The 25947-nt window shown below is 37.6% G+C and overlaps 1 protein-coding gene across 2 annotated transcripts; it reads right to left on the reverse strand.

Moving 5' to 3' along the window:
* Nucleotides 1-440: 440 nt before the first annotated feature.
* smap2 (small ArfGAP2) lies at nucleotides 441-25439 on the reverse strand. Of its 2 annotated transcripts, none has more exons than XM_051872749.1 (10): nucleotides 24824-25439; nucleotides 9368-9501; nucleotides 9176-9261; nucleotides 8997-9075; nucleotides 8839-8898; nucleotides 7477-7552; nucleotides 7276-7397; nucleotides 6989-7160; nucleotides 6593-6891; nucleotides 441-5397 (listed from the first exon to the last, which is right to left on the reverse strand). In XM_051872749.1, exons 1-10 carry the CDS (start codon nucleotides 24924-24926, stop codon nucleotides 5272-5274), a joined length of 1257 nt encoding a protein of 418 aa, XP_051728709.1. In that variant the 5' UTR covers nucleotides 24927-25439; the 3' UTR covers nucleotides 441-5271. The 2 variants fall into 2 exon arrangements, with proteins under 2 accessions (XP_051728709.1, XP_051728711.1); XM_051872751.1 differs by lacking the exon at nucleotides 24824-25439 and adding an exon at nucleotides 21547-21708.
* Between the last annotated feature and the right edge of the window lie 508 nt (nucleotides 25440-25947).

Consider the following 25947-nt stretch of genomic DNA (forward strand, 5'->3'; position numbering starts at 1 on the left):
ACAATAATGGCTTATTAATAATAATAATAATAATAATAATAAACAACTAAAAATAACAATGATATTTTAGTAATAGTTTAGTAGCAGCAGCAGTAGTAGTATTTATAATCATTATTATATTATTTTCTCTAAAACTGGGTGAGGTTACATTTAGCTTTGACCACCAGACGGAACTACAGTGCAAGACAAATTTGTCCGTAAATTATACAGTCTTTATACATTTCCCAGAAGAATGGCACAACTGGAAAGCAAATTTGTGTGGAGTTTAGCTGAAGGAGAAGCTTATTGTGTTGTGTGAAGGCTTAAGCATACGACATCCCCATCGTCAAACCACAACAGGGGAGAAATTGAAGAGACAACAGGCAGCTGAACCTAAATGACACTATTTCAAAGAGCTCTGCCCCAGTATCTCCCCAGTAAAAAAAAAATCACAACACAACTGCAGTTTATTTGTTTATTTCTCATCTTATTTCACATCCAAGCCTTTGAAATACATGTTTAGATGTCCTGAAAAGGAAGCAAACAAGATCGAGCAACTTGAATACAAACTTCGCAAGTAACCCACACAAGTACACATTCACTGTGAGCCACAGAGTTATGTGATCCATTCAGCATTACAGACACTTACATGACATCTCACGTATGAGAGTTCACAGGAAGAATGTTCAAGACCTCCACAACGTAATGTGGGCAGATGATGTTGTAGCACCGTTTCACCAAAGGGGGCGATGAAAAGCATTACACAGCTGTCGGAGTCATATTGTCTTCCTTGAGACTGCAAGCGTGAGTGGAAACAAGCCCTCCATATTCCATAAGGAAAAGAATTTATGCATACTGAGAAAACAGCAATAGAGATTTTGATATTTACTGCTAGCACAAAAGCATTTATTTTATGTGTGCTATGAAATGTGCACTTTATACGTTGCAGTTGCATTTTGTATTAGACCTCTACATATTACAGAATGATTGCTTCTCTACGGACTAACCATTTGCCAAAGTATTATTGTAAATCATATTTTTTAACATGACACGTATTGCTTTACATAAAGCACTACCATATTTTTCTTTAAATGACCTGTGGCCAGTTGCATAAACTTAGCCGCTATCATGTTGAGACTGTCTTAACTAGTCTGATCAGCAGTTTGTATGGAAGCTTTTTCCCGCCAAGAAATAAAAATCACAATTCTGAGGGGGGAAAAAAATAGAATTGCGGCTTACACACTTGAAATTCCGAGAAATAAAGTCAGAATTGCGAGATATAAACTCGTAATTGTGATAAAATGTAAGTAGGCCTATTATGAGATATAAACTCGCAAAATCCAAGAATAGCCTACATATCCAAGGCGGAAACCAACTTCCACAGAAACAAGTTTGCCAAGGAATAGTCCACGCTTTTATGTAACAGTTATGACCAGTCTTATAAAGTAAAAAATAAAATAAAAATAAAAATAGATGACTAACTAGACTAAGCATTTTATGCAACCGCCTACTGATCCAAACCAACAGAAAAACCGGACAGATACATTCAAGTGCAAGTTTAAAAGCAGATCCACCTGGTGAGATGAATCAAATTGGCAGCAACATTTTTTAGCCCACTGATTTGACGTCAGTTTGAACATCCAATGATTGCCATTTTGGAATGTCTAGCATGCACGCGAGGCTGTCACGTATGGAATTAAATGCTGTCTAATCAAACTTTTTTTTCAATGAACGAGTCATGCATACAAGCTTCTACTGTAAAGTGCTATTATAACAATAGTTTTAAATTAAAGATAAAACATTGGACCTTACATAGAGGGTTATAAGTCTCAAATCACAAACATGGTATTTACAGATTCACATGTGCCTAATTGCGAGGAAAATAATGGTCCCATTTAATCAGAATAAAGCAAACACATACAAAATCTACAAAAAATGCAGTGCAGATTAAAATTAAATGTTTTTGCACAATAAAAAAAAGACATTCAGCAACAAATTATGTGATGAAAACACTACTGTACATCACTGATTGGCCAGTAGAGAGCAGTGATGTTCAAGTCCACAATGACATTGTCATTTCAGACCAAATACTCACCAAGGTATAAAAAGCGTAAGTAATAATATTAGCAAACAATTCTTCACATTCAGGGCTACAACGAAAAAACACAGCAACCAAATATTGTAAAATGTAGAGAAGTCTAACCCAATGAAATCATTGTCATATACTGAGCATTATCGTATTCCCAGGCAGAGCATTTTCAGTCTCTATGGCTATGAAAGATAAAACCTGAAAATAAACACAAAAGCATTGACGTATTTAATGCGTGTACAACTGCTTAATCCTGAACAAAAAATAAAATAGAGCATCTTAAACCAGTTTAAGATGATTTTCTGGTCTGGTCTAGCTTGTTTAAGATGGTCTTGTTGTTATTCCAGCCAGGCCAAGCTGCTGTTGGCTAGTTGGTCTCCCAGCCTGACCAGCTGACGAGTGCCTAAAACCTGTCCAAAACCAGTAAACCAGACCAGGAAACCAGTTGTTCACCAGGGAAGTAGTCATTTTAAAGGGGTCTTAGCTTCTCCTTTTCACATGCTCTAGTTTAAAATAAGATCAAGAGTGAACCTTGTCGCATTTGGTTACCTTAAAAGTAGATGTTAGGCTCAAACAAACAACGAGCAAAGTCAATAAAACCCCAAGCTGACTGCTTTGAATGAACTTCACACAGTGACCATGGCAAATTCTGCTCTTCGGGCAGCAGTCAGAGTGAAACATTCATTTGGTCTCGGTCCAAACTGCAGCCTGAGTGTCCCAAAATTTCATTCTCTCTGCCAGCGGTGACCCTGCACTCAGTAATGAGGGAAAAAGCAGTGCACAATACAATCAATGGTGCCATTAAACTCTTGAGGTCAAACCGCAATGCTCTGAAACGTTGCACGGCAGCATGGATCCATCTAGAATGTGTCATTCCAAAAAACTGTGCCGACTACTAAGCGTTAATAAATCTTTGGCTGAATGTAAATGTCCTGCTATGAGATGGATGTGAGAACCCTCATCCTCCCAAGCCTTTATTTCTCCTGAGTTGAGAGCGAGTGAGACAGAAAGTAAAGTCAAAGTGGCTTAGTTGTACCCTGTGCGTTAGAAAGACGACAATACAAGAGTATCATTCGTAGGTTTGCAGAACCTGACAGCTGAGACATAAAACAGACATTTTCCTCAGTAGTAAGTTTAAGACTCTTACTAACAAAAATGGCTTCCAGCTGCTCATTTATGACTGCAAACATGCTTATGATGAGACATATAGCCTGCGTTACACATATATCTATATGAACAAGTGTCTAAAATGAAACAACCTTTGTTAATTCAAACTAAAGGAGAGGTCACATTAACGAAATTTCTGCCAATTTTCACAGGCAAAAAAGGTCCATTGCAGGTTTCTGTTGGTAAATGTGGTGAATTCACTCAACCAACTCGAAAACTCTGCCCTCACGCAAAATTCCAGATCACGTGGATTCCTGTTGAATTGACTTAACACTGATAAAACAGGGTGAGCGTGATTTCACCAAGTACAACATGTTCCTGTACAACAATATTTCAATCAACCGATCAGATCTGATGAAAAAGTTTACAGTTTATGTCAAGTTTAGGCTTACAACTAGGGTTAGGTGCTTCTACATCAGTGTTATTCACCTATCATTTCCCTCATAAGGTTAGGACTAAGGGTGTGTTCACACTTGGCATGTTTGGTTCGATTAAAACGAACCCTGGTGTGATTGCTCTGTTAGTGTGGTTCATTTGAATAAGTGTGAACGCTGCCATCCGAACCCTGGTGCGCACCAAACAAGCGGATTGAGACCCCTGAAAAGATGGGTCTCGATCTGATTCCAAACGATCTCTGGCGTGGCTCGATGATATGAACGCGGACCAAATACATGTAAACTAACCAAAAACAGGACATGATGTCACAAGATGCGACCCTAAAAAGGACAGAATGCTCAAGCATACCTGTATTTTCTCATCATAGTTGCGATGTTAGCCATTACTGTTCAGTACAGGCAAAGTCCCTTTAAGACAAGTTGTTTCACTCTGCGGCCATCTTTGAAACGCCTCTCAGGCATGCAAGTGCAGCTCCTATCTCTGTGAATGGGGAAACATCAAATTCTCCAAAGCTGTTCGCCAAGCTTTTGATTAAATTTCATATTTGAAATCACCAGTGAAATCTGACAACAACTGTACATACATTTTACTGTACATACAAAATACATTTTGTTTCTAAACGCTCAAATCATGACAAAAAAATGGCTTTTTTCAGGCTGGATCAAGCTAATGCGCATGCGCAGTCCTAAGATTATTTCTATAGGAACCGGAGCTTCTAATGGTAGCTGCAGTGACGCGATGACTTTACCAATCGGCCGTTGGCTCTTATTTAGAAGGTGGGACTTGTTCCGCCATATTGCGCGTTGCACTTTCTCCAGTGTTGCCAAGTCTGCGGTTTTTCCTGCGGAATCGGGCTCCTTTAACACTGTTAAAGTATGAAGTATGAATGGGGGTAGCATGAATGTAATCCAGACATACTACATCCGCCATGTTGTCATTATCATATGACCTACCGGCATTAGTTACATCGCTTCACCTCCATTCAAAAATCCTGTCCCGTGGCCTCATGGGTTAGTAAAGTGTCCATCAAATCGACGGCAGTAGTAGGTAATTCGGACACACTACTCTGTTGGCATAGTGTTTTTCACATACTATTTAGTAGAGAAGTTTCCGATTTCGGACGCAGCTAGTGTGAACACAAAGTGAACCAAGACTAAATGTATTGTTTTCTATTTTAAGAACCAAGAGAACTGAACTACAAGTGTGAACACACCCTAAATTTTCAGACACGAATTAACAAAATATGTTGATCCAGGAACACATCTTACTTGGTAAAATCACGGTGACCGATAAAAGAGAGAATAGAAAACCAAATCCTCAAACGGATGTAGCAAAAACACATCATTTAGGAACGTCAAAGCTATGAATCGTGTAACATTCTGCTGAGAGGAGTATACGCTGCATACGCACCATACCATGCGAAGAAAACCTCTATTCTCTCTCTGAGTATGTGATTGTTTGAAGGCAAGCATGAAAATCTGGCTCTGAGAATGAAGGAGGTAGAGACTTTGCTTCGATTGCAATTGACTCCCCAACGTGTTTGCTCCTACAATCTGTTCGCCTTCTGCTGTCAGTCAGTTGTGGCGTCCCAGCCCACCCAATTTAGACACACTGTCCCACTCTCTCTCTTTATGACATCATCATTTCCACACGTGTGACCCAAGCATTTGATTTGAACCTGGAGCAGCCGCTCCGCCCATGGACTGCCCATATCCCATCACGTTATTGGCACTGTAGAAATTCATTCCTGCCATGTGATGAGTCATCTGTGAGAGAGACAACAGAAACGGTTATTACAGGCAATTAAAAGAAAGTAACAATGACACTTACATTTGTTGTCAATACAGTTGCAAGCTTCAAGCTTTCAAGCTTCAAAAAGACTGCAAAAAAGTATCATAAATGTAATGTATACAAGTCATGTACATCTTCAGAAGCCACACGACAACTTTGTGTGAGGAACAGATTAAATTTAAAGGGATAGTTCACCCAAAAGTGAAATGGCCCCTAATGACTTCAATAGTATTTTGTTTTTCCATACTATGGAAGTCAATGGGACCCATCAACTGTTTGGTTACCCATATTCTTCAAAATGCCTTCTTTTGTGTTCAGCAGAAGAAAGAAGTTTATACAGGTTTGGAACAACTTGAGGGTGAGTAAATGATGACAGAATTTTCATTTTTAGGTGAACTATTCCTTTAAGTCATTATTGACTGAAATCTTGACAGCCGCCCTAGATCTCTTTTTTACGGTCATGAGAGAAGAACACTACCATTCAAAAGTTCAGGGTTCCCACTCTATTTCAGCGATCATTTTCAAGGACAGTTTCAATTTTACTATGGCGGGAATAAAATACAAGGATCACGCCCTAAAGTAATATATTGCTCTCTCCATAAGTATTTAAGACTAACAGTTTATGGCCAGTAATGTATTGTTTGAAATTAGAAGGCTTAAAATAAAGCATATGAGTCATTTGGATATTTTTATTGTGCTTCAGCAGTTTTTTGAAGCATGAAAGCTCCAGTCTAATCATGATTTCTGCATGGAAAAAACAATGAGTACATTCTTAAATATATCTTTTTTTTGTGTTCCTTCTTTTGTGAAAGTCATACAGGTTTGGAACATCATGAGAGTGAGTAAATGATGACAGACTGCAGTAGCCCCTCACTACAGAACACACGAGATCCAGTGGGCAGAGACGGGTAGGTTAAGGGATATGTAAAGTGGGAGGAGTTGGATCTAGATCCAACCCCATCCCCTGGATCTCTTGTTCTGCAGTGAGGACCATCTCACAGACTGTTCATTTTTGTGTGAGCTATCCCTTTAATGCGTGTTCTTCAAGTATCAAAATCAAAAATGGATTTAAGTTGAATGTACCTAAAATGTTTTGGGCTATCAGTGTGAACAAAGCCTATTTGCTCTGTTTTAAGTCAGCATGGTAATCGTGATTCCAGCGCTTGTTACCTGGCTGATGTTCCACTGCATCTGTTGGGCCTGCTGTGCTCCATATGCCTGCTGAGGAACTGCTGCCATGCTTCCCATCATCCCATTCTGCATTCCTATTACGCCCCCCTGCACCCCTGCCATGTACGGAGGAGCAGCTGCCATTCCGGTCTGCGGCATGACACCTGCCTGTCCCAGTATGTTCATCTGTGGCGCCATCATAGGCCCCATCATGCCCTGCTGCGCAGCCAGGGCCTGGTATTGGCCATAGCCTGCAGCAGGGACATAGCCCATCTGAGTTGCTCCCATATACATGCCAGCTAAAACAAAAACAGATAAACATGCATAAACAGTACAAAAGAGCCATATTTTGAGTAAGTCATTTCAAATTTGCCTTCATCCTGAAACTAATCTCACCATGAGCGGCCATGTTTGTTTGTGGCGCTGTACTGCTGTACAGGGACAAGATTGAATCCTTTGACATCTTCTTTCCACTGTCCTCACTTTTGGTGGGGGGATCCAGGAACAGACTGAGGTTTTCGGGGACTGATGCTGCTACCCGTCCAGTGGGCATGGACCCTGAGCTAGGCTAGATTGGGAAAAAAACACTTCAACTATTTGGTTTACATGTATTAATCACTCTAAAGTTGGATTCAAGATAGTCAAGGACCGTGAGAATGAAATCTCAGTATGAACATCTTTACCGTGCTCCTGGCGGAGTTTGAGCTGCTGACTGCAGCAGGCATAGAGGTGAAGAGGTCAAGGGCGGGACTAATTTCAGTGCTCTGTTTGCCATTGGACATGGGAGCTTGAGTAGCTAGAGCATCTGGAAAAGGGAGTTGCAACATCAAAAGTCTATATTGTGGTTGTACTGATATGCATTAATGTGTAGTTAAGCACGTTACCTAGCCCTAGTAAGTCATTAACAGACTGTGACTGCTTCTTTGGACTGTTTCTGAATTGCTGTGGCTCGTCTTTTTTCTGCAAGACAAACAAACATGGTCTTACTCATGCGTTAATGATAAAAACACCATTTTGTTATTATAAAGGGGTCCTATTATGCTTTTTTACACTTTCTTTAGTGTGTAATGTTGCTGTTTGAGCATGAAAAAGGTCTCCATTGTAGTCTGAAGTTTTCTTCCGGGAACGTACACTCATTTAAATAATTCCCGCCCAATATGCAAAATAAAGGAGGCGAGGCTTGGTTGAGTTGCATTAGTAGTGTGTTGAAACTCGCGGTTATGGTAAGAGGCGTGACTTTTCTGAAACACGTATGAAGCGGTCGACCAATCATAACACACTGGTCCAGCCGACCAATCAGAGCACACTGTGCTTTTTGAAGAAGAGGCTTCATAAAGACCGGAACTAAACAGAGTGTTACTGACAGACTGGGAAGCAAGGTGCTGCAATAAAATATGTGAAAAATAATGTGTTTTTTGAATAATCAAGCATGAAAACCTATTCAAGTAGACCCGAAAAGCAAAATCGAGACTATAAAAAAGGGCATAATAGGTCCCCTTTAACAGTTGTTCGGTTATGCCATCAATTTGTAGGTCAACCCAGAAGGCTCCATCAGGAATTTCTAATGTCTCTATAATGAAAATGTTTTGTGAATGTTTTCAGTTTTTGAGCATGGGTGTTCAATATAAGGTTAGAACAAGACGTAGAGTTTCTTCAAGTAATATTAACCACAGACCCAATTTTACTCGTAAATCAAAACCTGCTATTCTAAAAACCCATTCTGGTTTTTAGGTCTATAAATTAGTGGTTCTTAACCAGAGGGCCAGGACCCACTATAGGGCCTCAGGAAACTTCCAAGAAGACCTCAAGATGACTAAAGAGTACTTAAATTAATAAATTATTATTTATATATATATATATATATATATATATATATATATATATATATATATATATATATATAAATAAATAAATAAATAAAAAACTCATCTAAATTAAAATGCTAAAAAACAATCAATATGTAAACTTTATTTCTTATTTAATATTATAATTAAATTAAAAAATAATAAAATACAAATAATAAAACAATAAAAATATTTATTTTTTTCCCAAAAACTTGAACATATAGTTCTTAAAACTTATAAAATCACTCCTGTTCCTGTTTCCATTAATAGAAAAAAAAATTGAAAAGTAGCTTTGTCATAATTAGAGCAGAAATACCCAATTACCCAAGCCTTTGTTGGACAAAAGGTTGAGAACCACTGTTATAAACTGAACAGCTTAATTGCACAAATGCAGAAACCCACCAACTTCATCTTTTCAAAAACAACAGGGGCCTCTTTTGTTACGGTCTCACTCTTTTCTTTCTGAAAATAGAAAGGAAAATAACTTTATTTTTTTTACAAAATTAAAGTAACAATAAAATTAAAACAAGAATTTTAAATTCTAACATCTTTGGACTTACCCTAAAGGTCTGGATGTCAATGCATTTATCCATATATTTTTTCTTATCGTATTTGTCACGGATAAAAATCTCAGCAGCTCTGTATTGTGTTGCTTAAGGAAACCTTTAACATGAGGAGAGAATAATCTTAAACATACAAGCACAGTTTTGTACACAAATATATACATGCTCAAGGATACTGGTCTGTCTCTGGGCGCTGGAAGCACTCTGGTAAAAAGGCCTCGTATAGTCGCCGAGCTTTGGCGTTCCCCATCTCCTGAACAGACTGAGCACATACAAAACATGCATAAACACATCTATATCCTACATAGATCATGATAAAATCATAAACAATGCCCTTTCTACTGGAAACCTTGTTCAGAAGAGCTTACCTGTATCTGCTCATGAGTCCACTGGTCCAGGTTTACAGATTTAACTCGTGATATGTGCACACCAAGATTCCGGTGGATTCCCGCACAGCGGATACAAATGAAGATTCCAAGATTCCAGGATGCCCATCTGGGACCTGATGGGTGAAAAAAAAAAAAAAATTAAGACATTACAGAAATGTGTTTAATTAGAACAGTTTTATCTACCTTTTTTTATTTCTAGGAATATTAAATTATATTAATAATTAGACAACATATATTTAATTTATATATATTTCATTATATTAAAAAATAAATAAAAATGAAGCTATATTTTATTAACCATGGTGGAAGAGTAATTAATTTCCCAGAATGCTCTAATTTATTCAAAATATTTCAGTTCAGTAAGCTTTTTTTGGAAAGAAATTAATACTTTTGTTAAGCAAGAACTCATTAAATTGATCAAAAGTGAGAGTAAATAAATTTATAATATTACAAAAGATCAAACAAATGCTGTTTTTTGAACCTTCTATTAATAAATACAACAAATCCTGAAAAAAATGTATCAGTTTCCAACTGTTTTCAACATTGATAATAATAAGTTGATAATTGATAATAATAATAATAATAGTAATATTTAAAATATATTAAAATATAATTATATAATTGTGATATTTCACAATATTACTGTTTTTATTGTATTTTTGATCAAATAAATGCAGCCTTGGTGAGCAGAGCACAAAATACTATACTTTCAAAAACTTTCAAAAATCTTATCAACTCCAAACTTGTGTGTATATTTTTATTGAATAACCAATCATATTTTTTTATATATAATCAATTATTATTATAGAAATGGATTGACGCTAATATTCATTTTTATAAAGTTATACAATTACAGATTTCATTATGCTTTATTAAAATGCAGCAAATTCCTCTTCCTGTCATTACAATTCAACTTCCTGTGGGATGTGGACGAATCAATTCAAATTCCATCTCATGAACTGAAATGGAGCCAATTCTTAAAATCAGAATTCAGCCCAGCCCTGGCTAAAGCAATTTAATGAGTCAGTGAAGGAGAGAATGGACAGAAAAACACAGACGGAAGGGAGCGAGAGATAGAGGGCGCCTGCTGAGGAGTGATATTTACATTCTCCTGTTTGGCATTAGAAGAGAAAATAACAAGCTTCACACACTGCAACCACTAATCCAGTTTGGGCAGTCATGTGGACACGCTGGCACAACGCTGATAACGCACACCCACCAGCCCCTGCAGCATCTGTAGTCCTTCCCACTGCTCTTAAATCACACATGTATGAATACACATTCATGATAAAGCCCACACTACCTGCAGCAAAGCCATCTGAATCAGAGAACCATGCCTGAAGGTGCATATATGTGTTGTTATCACCATTTTTCTACTTCAAACACATTATGTAACTATACTCTGCTGAGACATGAGCAAGCTTCAAAGACAATGTCAAAGAAGACTGTCTCCTAGCAAAAGTATTGAGCTTTTCTGCTCTTATGATACGTTTTAGCCAATAGGTGGCAGCACAACACTAAGTTATTGCTCTGGTTGGTCTCCTGATGTGATGTCACAGAGGATTGTTGTGGCAACATTTCCTTTTAATTGCTTAGGGTTCTCTAGAACAAATGCACAGCATTCTGGGACGGTCATACCTGCTGTTTACACAGCGCACCTGCTGTGGTTATATTCATCTGAGTGGATCTAATTTGACACAGAGTAGACAGTTTGCCTCTAACCTTGAGTAAGCATCAGATGGCACGCCCATGGGCCGCCCACAGGCCGTTCGCTGACTGTCTCGTGTGTACTGCACACTGAAAATAACAAGCTCCGATCAGATGGTGAGGCTTGTGAGATAGTAATATTAACTGGATTTGACAAAGTTGCACTGAATCTTGAAAAAGAATTTAAAAAATCCATTTCCTTAAATTCATTAATGATTCTTTTAATATTTTTAATAATAAATATTTTGGAAAAAAAGAAATGCAATTCTATTGCCAAACGATGACCATTTCAATAACATACATTTCTGAATAAATAAAATTAATACTTTTATTCAACAAGGATGGTTAAAATTGCAAATAAATTGTTCTTTTGAACTTTCAAAGAATCAAAGAATCCTGCAAAAAAATCTACTACGGTTTCCACAAAAATGCTAAGCAGCACAACTATTTTCAGCATTAATTATAATAAGAATTGTTTATTGATCATTAAATCAGCATATTAAAATGATTTTATGAAAGATCATGTGACACTGAAGACTAGAGTAATAACTATGCTTTTAGAGGGGAAAATTCAGCTTTGCATCACAGGAATAAACCACATTTTAAAATGCAGGTGAGCATTAGATACTTGGGCAAAGCATGCTGGGAAATAGATATCCCAGCCCAGTTTCAGTTAAACTTAAGTTCATCTAAATTAAAAGAAATACGTTCATAAAACTTAAAACAATGAAAAACAGTTCAGTTTACTTAAAATATATCAGTTCTGTGAACTTGAAAGAAAAAGAACGTGCTAAATAACTCAAAAAAGTTAATTCGACTGAACTAATTTGTTTAAGTTTGTCCTACTCAAACAAATTAATTATTTTGAGCGTTAGGGTTTTGTGTCAGTGAGACGGTCTTTTCCTGTCTGAGTGGGTGAAAGTGGACCAGACTGTATTCTGGAAATCAATGGAAAGGCTAGACAAGACCATCTAACCTTGTTTGTTTTAAATATTTCTTTGTACCAAAAAAGCACAGAAAGCCAAAATCTAATCATGAAATCTGAGATCTAATACTTATTCTGCTAAAAATGTGTTGATTTGGCCCTTAATGGAGCACCAGGGCTTTGGTTTACATCTGCACTATGCACACGGTCACACTCACATCTGAGATTTGGCATGGACTCTAATGTGAGATGGCCCTGTGCCAGAGGAAAGGGATATTCCCAACGGGATGCACGCTGGTTCACTGCAGCTGTATAAAACACAATTTTCATGAGCTCTTCTGTGCCGCAGGCCTCTTTAGATTACCTATTCATCCCCCACCTACAAATATCCCTCCTCTCTCTCTCTCTCTCTCTCTCTCTCTCTCTCTCTCGGTCTCCTGCTGAACCCGCCTGCATGGCTAAGGGGTAATCAGCTTGTGCGGTATTACTGGAGGACGTCAGCTCAGGCACAGGGAGAGAGAGGGTGTTTGCGTGTGGGATGGAGGACGGACTGAAGAACATGTGAGGCTGTAATAAACAACCATGTGGAGTCAGGCAGGTTTCAGGGTGAATCACAAGAGATGCATAACAGAACAGGGTGGAGAGATTCACACATGCAGTTCACACTTATTAGCCTATTAGAGAGAAGCACTAGTAAGAGCCAGAGAAAGGACACATGCCAAGCCACCTGTTTATTAGTGGTACTTGCTAAGCCAAACATCACCATGCTCATACTTGGCATTTGAACCCGGTGGGCAACTTCTGCACTGTTTATGCTACAGACATGATACCCTGAATAGGCAGCTTATACAGTAGTCAACATTTGAAGTGGATCAAAGAAGTTCATCAAAGTTGTCCTAAGAACTAAGTTGTCCTAAGAAGAAGGTTTTAGGACAACTTTGATGAATGGTTTTGATCCACTTCAAATGTTGACTACTGTACATGTATTATTATGTATTATTATTATGATTAGGCTTATGGTTTTTGACCTGGTAGATGATGAAACAAGGGAAAAACATCCCATTGACTTACATTGAACACCTTATCGACTGTGTACCAAAAAAAAAAAAAAAAAAAAAAAGAGAGGGAAATCACTTTGGGGGCAAAACATACAAAATGGCATGATGGTCCAGAAACAATACAAGAGAGTTTTGGGCCGGATGACAGAAACATCATTTGCCCTATCAGGCCATTGCTGTGTTGTTGTTGATCACGTGCATGTGGTTTATGCTTTGCAATTTTTTATTGGTAGACAACAGTCAAGAGAAATTGAACATCATAGCTCAATATTTACTCGCACTGACCACTGAAACAGCTAGAGATGCACCAATATGAAAACCGGTCGATACTGATAATCGATAATCCTTTATATTAACCAATATATTGGCAGATAAATCTAAATCTATATCCTATATGAGATAAATCAGATTAACTTTATTTTCCTTTTCAAAGTGATTCAAATCATATTTCAAGCAATTCAAAACCATCTTGGTGAACAGTGCGCATCTAAAGTGTCTCAGCTGAAGGAAACAATCCATTATTTATCAGCTTTAATATATTGGCCAAATTTTCTTATCAAGTCGATAACAATAACATTAAAAATGAACATATATCGGCCAATACTGATATCGTGGCTGATATCATGCATCGTAACAACGTATTTTTGTGTTTTATTTAACAATGTTGTCTAAAAACTTCCTAACAGATTTTATCCCCATATATTTTCTGAAAATACAACAAAATTATTACTAATACTTAAATACACAAATATGAATATATTTAACATTATTTATACTTGAATATTTATTTAAAGATAATAATATTATGTTAATGAGTGAAAATATAAAAAAATATATATTATAAATTATACATTAAAATATAAAATGTGTATTTTTATATACATTTATACATTTTATAAATATAAAAGCATTTTTATGGGGATAAATATAACTATGTATTATAAATTGATTAAAATATATAATATTATTTATTTTAGATTTATATGTTTAATAACAATTTTATACATTTTCACAAATTATATTATTTTTATATATTTCTAATAAAAATTTGAAATTTGAAAATGTATGAAACTTTAAGGTTGGTAAAAATGTTTTTAATGTTTTTGAAAGTCTCACCAAGCCTTCATTTATTTGATCAGAAATAAAATCAGCTTAAATAAAAATAACTTTTTTTTATTTTTATATTTTTTAAAATTATTTATTCCTCTGATGGCAAAGCTGAATTTTCAGCATCATTACTCCAGTTAATGTCACATGATCCTTCAGAAATCATTATAATATGCTGATTTGGTGCTCAAGAAACATTATTATTAAAAAGGTTGAAAACAATTGTGCTGCTTAATATTTTTGTGGAAGCCATGATACTTTTTTCAGCATCCTTTGATGAACAAGTTCAAAAGAACACCATTTATTTGAAACAAATATGCTGCAACAATGTGAAAGATTTACCGTTACTTCTGACCAATTTGATGCATCCTTGCTGAATAAAAGTATTAATTTCTAAATTGTACTGAACTTATTAAACTTTTGAAAGATACTGTACAGTAAAATATGTTGTGAAAATGTATAATATTGTGGTGGGGCCATGTGGATAGGCAGATAAAAATCTGATCTACTGTTAGCGAAAAGCCCTGCATTTCCTTGACACACTCCAGACAACTGTTGATCTATACAAAAGAGTGAACAGCTTTCCCTCCAGCTTGACAGGAGCCTTGTTTACAGTCTCTGTTATTTTACAGGGCCGCAAAGCTGTCGTAATGTTGCTGTTAAAGTTACATTAACATTCTGTGATCTACAATGTGTTCCTCTGACAGACAGCATTCTAGTCTGCCAAAAGAGAGATGAGTGTCAGCGTGCCTGAATCAAACAACAAGAAAGACCAACTCAGAAGAGAAACGTGGACTTTGGTTGGACCTGCTGTGAGAGGATGTGTACCGAACAAACACTGGGCCACACACACACAAACACAAATGCACACACACTCTTTAAGTACATAGAAACTGAAAAAGTGCAACATGTGGTTGTTCAGTAGAGATCTGATTTCAAATTCCCTTCTCAACAGGACAAACCTGCTCAGGATGCGTTAAGCCACATGGATCAACATCACATGTCTAAGAATCTCAAGTTCTAAATGGATCACTGAGAAAAGCATTATGGGGGAAATCACAGACTGTGCTATGAACTAAAGGCCCATGCTGCATCCGAAATCACATACTGTCTGAGAAGGTGCTACATTTGAATTTAGTTCTATATAGTATAAATATAGGCAGTAGGAATGAATTTTGGACATCTTATTATTGTCATGTGACCTATTGGTGTCTGTTGCGTTGCTTCACTGCCATTAATTTTTCCTCTCCCCTGGCCTCATGGATAGTAAAGTGTCCATGGAATGCGCACTTCAGAATCTCGGTGGAAGTAGTAGGTTATCTGGGTACTTTTTCGCCCACTGGTTTTCAAATACTATGTATTCGGACATATTACTCTGCTTTTCTGAATACTATAGGGGTTTTCGCACTGGGTAGTTCTAGGAACTAGCCACAAGGGTGGTTCCCCGAGAACTAATAGTTCCCCTAGGGCCATTTTCCTGGTTGCATTCGCACCGCCAGTAGGAACTATGAAGTGATGTAAGCTGCGCTTGTTGTTGTGACTTTTATTTTGATGGCGCGGCGGACATTTATTGTAACAGCGCTGAGAACGCCAGATTTGTTTAACAGCCTGTCATGTTATTAGATAGAACTGTTATACAAAGAAAGAAGACAGTATATGAAAAAGTATTATCTTTTGCCATGTGGTTGATGTCCAAAGTCACTGAGCAGAAATACATAATCATGTGTCACTTGGTCCCCTCAAATTTCCATTGGATTTTCTCCTGAACTTGAGAGGTCCATCTATCATAGTTCATTTTTGGAGTAAATATTTGGAGTTTATAGCCTTTATATAGGCTATAAACTGTGTGTGTACACGGCTTTTTTAAAAATGGCTGGTGCGTTTGGCCAATCAACATACACTTACGTCACTGGTAGTTCCTATAGTGCTGGTTTAGACCCTACTCTGAAGTACAAGCTAATTTAGTTCCCCCAAAAGGAGTTCCTAAAACTGAAATCTTTCCTAGTTCCTGCGGTGCGAACACGGCAAAATCCGGGTACTTCTGCCAATAGTTCTAGGAACTATAAAAAGGTTCCTCCTCTGCGAAAGCCCCTTATATAGTATAGGGAAGTATTGGATTTCAGATGCAGTGCCAGTTTCTCCAACTAGGTTGAGGGATTCTTGGCCTGCCAGGCTACCAGTTTTTTTCTGTAAACTACAGGGCTTCTCCTACCCCAAAATATCCAGAGGACATAAAATGGACTCTGGCACCCCTCAGAGCAGATGGACTTTTTGGTTTATTCAGGATTAAAATTCATAAAGACAGGCCTTGTACTTAATTATGCAGACATGAACTCTCTGCTGTCAGGCCATTATCACGTGTCTGTGAGCGGCAGTATTAGGACTGCAGTTTGACTTTCATACTAATCTCCAAAGCCGACATGACACCTGGAGAACCAGGGCAGTTGTAGCTCTGCACATCTACAACATCTTGCACTACATTACTAACAGCAATGATCTTCAGTAGCCTTTAAAATCGAGTTTTAATTCACACACTGTAAGACAGCCGTTTTGCAACAGTGCCAATGTACCCACACAGGTCAGACCCTGGGAATGCGTAACATTCAAATTTCCAGACATTACAATAGTGTTTCATAAACGTTGAAAAAATGTTTCCCCTGAACAAAACTGGCCTGGTTTAGTTTCTAATAAATAGAATAGCCTTCCCCTTTGTTTTCTTTAAATGTTTAAGCCGTGTGGGTAAACTTGCGGACAGTGTTTTACAGGAAGAGTCAGTGTTGTTCCACTCAATATTAATGGCTTCAAACAGTTCATGAGTAGTTTAAAAATGTCTCCTAGTTCATTTGAGTTTAATGTGAGGCCAAATATTCACTATAGGGTTCAAATTTGCTGACCAGGAACCAAAAACTCTGACCAGGCCAAAACATGAACCTGATAGACTTGTTCTCAAGCCACTTCTTAGTTGTCTTTGCAATTTGGGCAGAAGCATTGACTTGAAAAATAACATCATTCCTCTTTAGATAGCAACTTTTCATTTGTGGGAAGCAAGCCATTCTGCAATATTCTCCTGTACTCCAAAGCATTAAATGACTATTCACAGTGAAGCAGCTCAACAATAGCAGCAGCTCAAAAGGCTCCCCACACAATGACACCTCTTCCTCCATGCTTCACTGTGGTAGAGATGCATTTATTATTATAATTCTCACTAGATTTTCGAAGACACTGCTCTGGAGCATCACCATGCAACTCGTGTTTCATTGTGATTCAACACTCCACACACAACTTTTCATATTCAGCCAAAAACTTCATTCTGTCTTTGATGTTTTTCTGAGACAGTAATCTACTTTTAAGTAGTGCATTTGCTTAAATTTTGCCAATTTCCTGACCAATAATTTGTGGTTAAGACAATTAAAAGCTTAGTGTTTAGCTGTTTTTGGCTTGGCCCATTTTTTGCCCAGGAGTGTACATCATCATTATAAAACAGCATCTAAATTGAGTGAAGTGCATCATGTGGCAGCCATGTGAATAAAATCCTTTCATTCGTTCCTCAAACTACTAAATGTTCTAGAAATAACTACTGGGTAACACAAACAACACTTACAATGGGAGAGAGATGCTTCCAGCACATGACAAGATCAACATCTGATAGACCCTAATCATCAGAACCCTCACAGAAGGGTCTTTGTAAATATATTCAACTGGTATCTTTGTTTTATTTGTATGATTTTGTTTATTAGACTCGTTAGACACCATTACAACCATTATTCACCCTTTTGCCCTTTCTCACTTACACAGACTAGCCTATATCTAGTGTGGTTACTTCATTTATTCAGATTTATTCAGAGTTATAAGTTGCTGAGGAGCACAGCACAGTTGAGAGCAGAACAACAAAGGCTCATTGGAATAATGTTACTTTTTCCAAAACTCCAAAAACTCACCTAATTCACTGCAGTTTTCAGTTGAAATGAACACTACTGGCAGTAAAACACCAACTTTTATTGCTTTTCACACAAACTATGATTATGGGGCAGATTATCAATTAATAAAGACTTATTTTTGTGTGGTTTTTTTGCACAGTATGTGAAGTTGTGATCTCAAAAAACTAACCCTAAACGTCACTGAATCATTCATTCAAGAGATTCTTTCAAAAACGCTGATCCATGAGTGTGTTTATGAGTGAATCATTGATTTATTCATTCAAAATAATTCATTCAGATTAAGCAACGGGTGTTAATGAACGTGTTTTTAGCGATATTCACTGGACATTTCACTTTGAAAGTGTCACAAAAACTGCAAGAAGCAAAGTAATATTTATATATAAACATACACGTTTTCCCAATGAGCCTGGGTTGGAACAGAAGTACATTGGCTCCTCGGTGAGAGACCAAGAGGGTCTATAAGGGACAGTCATCGTGTCCTCCCGCATCACATCCTCAATCCACTCCAGCCTCCACGGTGATATCTCCATGACAACCGCAGAACAAGAGAATGCAAATGAGCCTCATACCAAGGTGTTCTGGGAGAAAAGGTCAAACGTAAAAACCACTTCCGTTCTCCGATTTCCATTTCCAACACAACCTGTCCCTCACATACAATCAAAGTGCAACTAGTAAAAAATGAAAAAAGAAACCAAAATGATGACGCACAATGAGAAACAGATATGTATGAGCTATGGCAGACGTAATAAAAATAAGAAATAGCTCTTTAATGGGGCATGCACAGTTCCAGCAGCTTAATGAATGGATTGTTAAAAGATGGCATCAGTTGAACTCCAGAGATTATTATAGCTCCTTGTATTACTCCCATGATTGCAGCTCAACTCTAGATTACAGACTAATGAAAGTGAGCTTCAGTCAAAACAGGAAGAAACAGGTAGTTACCATCATGCAAAGATGCTAAGGTGACACGCTTAAAGGAAACCATCAAAGGAAATCTATACTTAGAGGAGTTATTGTGGCTTCCTATCACAACAGCACAATATCTGGGCCTATTTCTGAATGTGCTTACAGTTGTCTATCTCTAAAGTCTGATTAATGCATTTAGCAAACACATTCAAGCAGAAGCCAAAATTATCACTCACAAGCCAAATAAGAGTACAGCTGGCTGGTAAACTTGCTTGAAGTGACAAAATGACATTTCCAATAACTTTTACCTCAGTGCACTGAAAACTCTTATAAGTTGACTGTTACTCAATTGATTTAGTAAAATCTTTGCCTCAAGTTAACTGAGTAATGGTGTCTCTCAAAACTGTATGTTTAAGTTCACTTAGGGTGTGTTCACACTTGACATGTTTGGTTTGATTAAAACGAACCCTGGTGCGATTGCTCTGATAGTGCGGTTCATTTGAATAAGTGTGAACCCTACCATCCGAACCCTGGTGCGCACCAAACAAGCAGACCGAGATCCCTGAAAAGATGGTTCTCAGTCCACTTCCAAACAAACTCTGGTGCGGTTCAAATGAAATATGAACGCAACACGGACCAAAGACATGTAGACAAACCAAAAACAGGACATGATGTCACATGATGCGACCCTAAAAAGGACAGAATGCTCAAGCATACCTGTTTTTTCTCATCATAGTCATGTTGTTGCCAATGACAGTTCGGTACAGGCATCAGAAACGCATCATCTCGCAGCAGATCTTCATTTGTGTGTGTGACGGAGGGATTCCTGCCACTGTTTTGACACATTTTATGAGTTCTCAGCTGGTCAAAATACCATCATATGTTGGCTAAACACATACAACGAGCGCATTTAGCCCAGAACACAGCATTGTTTTGAATGTTTGGTAAGTTCCGTCACGAAATAGACTTTATAAAAACTGGTTGTGAACACATCCCTATGACTTTAGGTTCAGTATCTTTAGGTTTGGTGTTAAATATGCCAATGTGAACTACTAAGCGGACCAGGACAAAATGGGGGGGGGTTTGGTCTGGACCAAACGAACCAAACTGCAAGTTTGAACACACCATTACTAAACTGAAATAAAACATAACGAACAGTATATTAAATCAAGACTGTTCACTCGGTGGCCATATTTGCAATGCCTCCAGGCAGCTATTTCAAGCATTTTACTTAGAAGGCAGGATATATTCCGCCATATTGCGCATTGCAGTTTCTCCTATTTAGAAGTAATAGGAGTAAACTGTCTTTCTATATTGTAACAAAGTTCGTTTATGTGGGAACAAGGAGGTAGGAACCGGCGAACATTTCAGACACTTTAATACCAAAATAAACAAATACAAAACGAAAGTAAAATGGCGGCAGTCCCTCATGGACGACTGCCGCACACAAAAACATAATAAAAACATAACATAAATCCAGGCCTGGTCCTCTCTCATCCTTCCCTGTCGTCGCTCCTCCCTTTAAGCTTCCGGAGCTCCTCCGTGAGAGATACGCCTCTCGCCCCGCCCTGCTTGTCACATATAATCTATACTAGTCTTTGATTGAATGTCTTTATTGACATATTCATTTTATTTTCGACTTTATTTCACCATATTAATAAAAATGTTAATGGTCACAATTGAATCAAAGTTTGCAATGAGACCCAACCATTTTCCAAACTTTTGACTGGTGGTGCATGTGAAAAACTTCTCGCATTAAGCCACCAAAACCAAAATCATTAGGAACTAAATCAATGTTTTTGTAAAAGGTGCAGTTTCACTGAGAGACTGGCTCATCTCTATCTAGTGTATAATGCTGCAAGTGATACAATGACTTGCAATGTCTGTCTCACAGCTAAATAATGTGAAATGCATTAAATGTATTTTAAGAAAAGAAAAGAATGCAAACAATACACTGCCATGACCAATAAGAACTATTTATGGGCAGTAAAGTTTCTCAATTCATCTGTCACTGGCAGGTGTGGCAAATAAAAGTTGGATACTGGGTTCAAAACACATGGCAGAGCATTAACAATACACAATACCCTGTCTATCACGTGACACTCTTTAACAATAAGAACACTCTTCTCTATTATGCACAAACAGCCAGAAAACAAACAATCTCACATGCAAGAGGAAGCTGTGTTCTAGCCTGTAAAGAGAATAGGCTAGTGTTATTTCCACACATAAAACTCTTTAGCACAAGTTGCTAATTAGATCTTCAAGCCACCTGCCCTTTTCAGGTTTTCACACACTAGTATCACTACGACAAAGTGGTATACAGAAATGCAGGAATAAGTTCATATGAACACTGTAACCCTTTGTAATGGCTAACTTTCATAGTCAAATGCCAGTTGTCCATTAAACAAATTTCTTCCACGGTTTCAACACAAAACACAGTTTGTTGTTTTTTCAGTGTGAGCAAAGTACACATTTGTACACATATGTGGAAACGGCTCGTCACATGAATAAACTAACCTGTTAGCCTTGCTTGACCACTGCGAGCTACTGTTCACCTTATTATTCTGCAAATACATCTAGGCCTTGTCTTGATTTTTGACACAGAGCTGTAACTGAATTCAGGTTCTCCAAGCATATGCCTGCTTTGAATTTCACTGTTCGTGGGATCGTTCCCTTTTCCAAAGAAGGGAAATCCTGTGGCTGTATTACACAAGCTTCTTCTCTCCCATCGACATGTATTGTGCAATAGATAGTATGAAATAGGGAACAAATGTACATTACACAACCAATTGGCACATTCAAAGCAAGTAGTGAAGCGTTCAAATAGGGCAGAGTACAACTGGAATATGGTTGAGAGAGGACATGAGAAGTTTTGGGTGTCCTCGAGCTCAGTGCAAGAGACAGGGAGGGCTGGGAACAGATTACATGATCCGACCAATAGCAGTCGGCCTCTCAGAATAAAGAGAAGGGCAGAACTGTGTCCCTTATGAGGTCAAACAGGGAAGTCAGCCAACATAAAGGGTTTGGCAAGCAGAATCACAGAAGCAGCACAATTTGGCCAGCGTAACCATGTTTGTGTGTACTGTCATTTATGCAATGTTGTGTAACACACATTCATGTTAACCGCAACAGCAGACGTATCTTCAGTGCCATCTCAAATTGAAAAACATTATGTCATTATCGTTGTTAATTGAACTCTTTATCCTAAGGCCAATTCAATGCTCTGGTTAGTTAGAAAAAATAAATTAAATAAATAAACATACATTAAAGTCAACATAAAATCAAAATTGACAATTCTTTTTTTTATGGAATATTGCAGTATTTATTATAAACTATTTATCTGTGCACATCATTATTTTTTAATGCATGTGCTCTCCTAATCTTTAATTAAAATATCTTCCCCTCTCATCCACTTTTAAACATACACTCGCGAACTTCCTTAAGAACTTCCCCTCGGGGAATCCCCACCGCCATTTTGAAGTGCGTTCAACTTCGTCAAGTGGACGTGGGAAGTCTATTTGGACAGACCCTCGAACCCTCGGATTTGACCGAGGGAGCAAGTCTACTCAACATGTACACTTCAGGCAGATGCATAGACCACAATGCAACATTATTCCCTCGAGGGGAAGTGCTTAGGGAAGTTTGCAAGTATATGTCTAAAACTAGTGTGCAGCACATGTCCTGAAAAGTGAAGCCAAAGCATTTCGATCTCCCCCTGGTGGCTGGCTTCTGTATAGGTCATAAACCCCACCCTCTCCATGTAATCGAAAGGGACGTGAGTCAAACTAAAAAATCTAATTAAACTTAAACTTCATCTTTTTTTCCAAAGATGGTTTATGTCATTGTAGGTAGCTCTTATCATGCAGACGTACGTTCAAGTGTTCGTTTTTTCCAAAAAGTTCGGGTGCAATGTTATGACAGATGTGCTTGCGACTGAGTCTGCTGCGGCTCCATCTCCGAATGACAATGAGCAACAACCATTTCTGAGATTTTCAGGCTTCATTTTCTACAGTGGAAGCAGAGATGTGCCGCTGTCCCTCTTTTTTTACAGTCTATGGTATAAAAGTGGAGTTAAAGGCAGCTTTTAAGAATTGACAATACAAAAAAAAAAAACCTTAAGTTGTGCAGATGGAAGAAATAGTTGCAAAATCTGTGATTCAGCTGTACTGCATTATGCTAATGTTTGCTCATGAATCTTCTATAGCTTCAGCATGATAAAAGCCCTGTAGTTGACAAAATAGGAGGATAAATGATAGACCTGCTTTGTTGTTTTTGTGGTTAACAACAGGATGCAACAACAACAAAGTATAATAACTGTCTTTTTGTCCAGTTGTTTGTGCACCTGCAACACACCTGCACAGATACACTGCCCGGCCCCCCAAAAAAGTCGCTGTTTGGATTTTAATAGGCAAATACTTAAGAATCTATGAATGGATCATTTTTACAGTGATTATTATTTTTTTTAGCATGTTATGTGTTTGGCAATGTTTCTTTTAACCCTAAAAGATGGAATGTGTAGCTTTTCATTTCTTAAACAACCATGTATTATGATGTATCATGGCCATATTCCAGGATGACAATGTCAAGATTCATCAGGCTCAAATTGTGAAAGAATTGTTGGGAGGGAGCATGAAGAATCATTTTCACACATGAATTGGCACTGACCTTAACCTCAGTGTAAGTTTTTGGGATGTGCTGGAGTAGACTTTACAGAGTGCTCACCTCTTGCATTGTCAATACAAGATCTTGACCAAAAAATGATTCACCTCTCGATGGAAATAAATGTTGTGATGTTATTTCCATCAAGAGGTGCATCAATTTTTGGTCAAGATCCCAAAGACTTTCAATGAAATTAAGGTCTAGATGTGCCAATTCACTCTGAACCATTCTTTCATAATTTTAACCCTGGTGAATCTTGACATTGTCATCCTGGAATATGGCCATGATGTGTCTTCCTACATGGTTGTTTAAGAAATGAAAAACTACACTGTTAAAAGAACCGTTGCCAAACATATAACTTGCTAGAAACATAATAATCACTGTAATAATGATCCATCCATAGACTCTTAAGTATTTGCCTATTAAAGTCCAAACAGCGACTTTTTTGTGTTTGTTTGTTTGTTTGTTTTTTGCCGGGCAGTGTATAACATATATATCACACCAAATGGTTAAAGGAAGTTCGATTCATTAATGCGAATCGGTTCTTTTAAACAACTCCTTTCAAAGAACTAGTTTGAAAACGATTCAGTCATTATTTAATATCTGGATGTAATTACGCCATCACATGGTCCTTATTACGCTATAAAACATTTAATAAGGCCACCAAGGCATATTCCAGGTTATGATTTTCGATTAGTTTTGTGTAATTTCCCATTTCAGTCTGTTGCAGCCTATCGAGTCATTTAAAACTAAATTTAATTTGCATTTACGTTACAAAATACTAAAATGTACTTACTGTACATCTCTAGGGTGACAAGAAAAGTGATGTATGGTTTAATAAAATGCTTTAATTCGTATGCTTGTTGATAAATACATTCGAGTCATACTCATGTTTACTATGTTTTCTAAAAGCATCGCGCAACCCAAAACGGTTCAATTGATTCATTAAAAAGATCCGATTCAAAAGAATGATTCGCTTACGAATCGGACATCAACACCAGCAACCAAACTGATGTAAAACACACAGGGCCTAATCCCAAACTCTTATACACAAACACTGATTTTCTAACGGCAGAAATAGGAAACCGTAGTAAGAGCTGTTCAATACAAAGCTCTCATGAAATATGAATCTTACCTTTGGCGTGACAATCAGCGCAAAACTTGTTTTCCTCTGAGGCGAGAAGAGATGTGAGAACAGCCTGATAGCGGTCAATGTCTTTGACTGATTTACCCGTCATCTTCAGAAATCAGTATCTCACTGATCTTCCTGGTCTGTAATAGTCCAAAGCCGCTGAGAAGATGTTCAGATGTTTGTCCGTTAATGAAACACCGGGAAGCGGATCACTGACAGTCACAACCGGCTGCTGCAGATGAAGAGAAAAAAAAACACTACTGTACTGCTGGCTTCCGCTAATCTTACCAGGAAGAGGAAAAAGCTGCGAGCCACGGATCATATAAAAAAAACATATTCCCTTGTGTACATTCGCAGGTCCTTGACACCCAACTTTCCACCCGCAGTATCAGAGACACATCGAGCACGTTCAACCGCTACACTTCAGTATTACTCTTCTCAGCTGCGCTAGTCACAGTACTGCCCCTATTGCGTCTGCTGATGGTCGGCAGACATGTGCTGTTTAAAACATTCAGTATCTAAAAGATCTAGACTACATTCAGCATCTGATGGACAATTGCGGTCGTGATGTTCGCTGTTCAATGATGTGAATTACAACTCCTTTGTGTAATTTCTAGAAAATGGGAAATTGCGCCCCCCTGCGGGGTAACGCGACACTGCGGTCAACATTCATTCATGTTCGTCTCGTCACACAAGAAAGATGTTTAAAGGACTGTATCTTAGTAACCACACCGACATACACTCAGGCAAGTGTCAACTATGATAAATGTAGATTTTAACAAAAAGGTTGAATGTGTTTTCAGGAGAAGGAGTACTTTTTTATAAAGGATTCATCAGGGCAAGTTTCCAAATGTGTTTAAAATGTATTAATGTAGTAACAATTTAAGCTTTTTTACATTTTTTACATCATGAAATGTTTGTTGTTTAAATATCATTTTAGTTTTACTGTTATTAATGGCTGGTTTCACTGTCACACGTCATGCAATATCATTTTTGTTAATTGAACTAAAAATTAATATAAAATTACAAATAAAATATTATATTAAAAAACCTTAAACTATACTAATCAGAAAAGTTGATGATGCAACTTACTAAGTTGATGTACTAAAATGACCAAAAAATTAAAC

This window comes from Ctenopharyngodon idella, chromosome 19, assembly GCF_019924925.1.
Source record: "Ctenopharyngodon idella isolate HZGC_01 chromosome 19, HZGC01, whole genome shotgun sequence".
NCBI classification, from domain to species: domain Eukaryota; kingdom Metazoa; phylum Chordata; class Actinopteri; order Cypriniformes; family Xenocyprididae; genus Ctenopharyngodon; species Ctenopharyngodon idella.

Excerpts from the sequence above, each read along its gene's own strand:
- smap2 (XM_051872749.1), bottom strand. The coding sequence starts at position 24,926 with ATGACGGGTAAATCAGTCAAAGACATTGACCGCTATCAGGCTGTTCTC. Across the intron at positions 9,502-24,823 it reads CGCTGATTGTCACGCCAAAG|GTCCCAGATGGGCATCCTGG; the intron begins GTAAGATTCATA and ends TTCACCCATCAG. Across the intron at positions 9,076-9,175 it reads CAGCGCCCAGAGACAGACCA|AGCTGCTGAGATTTTTATCC; the intron begins GTATCCTTGAGC and ends AACACAATACAG.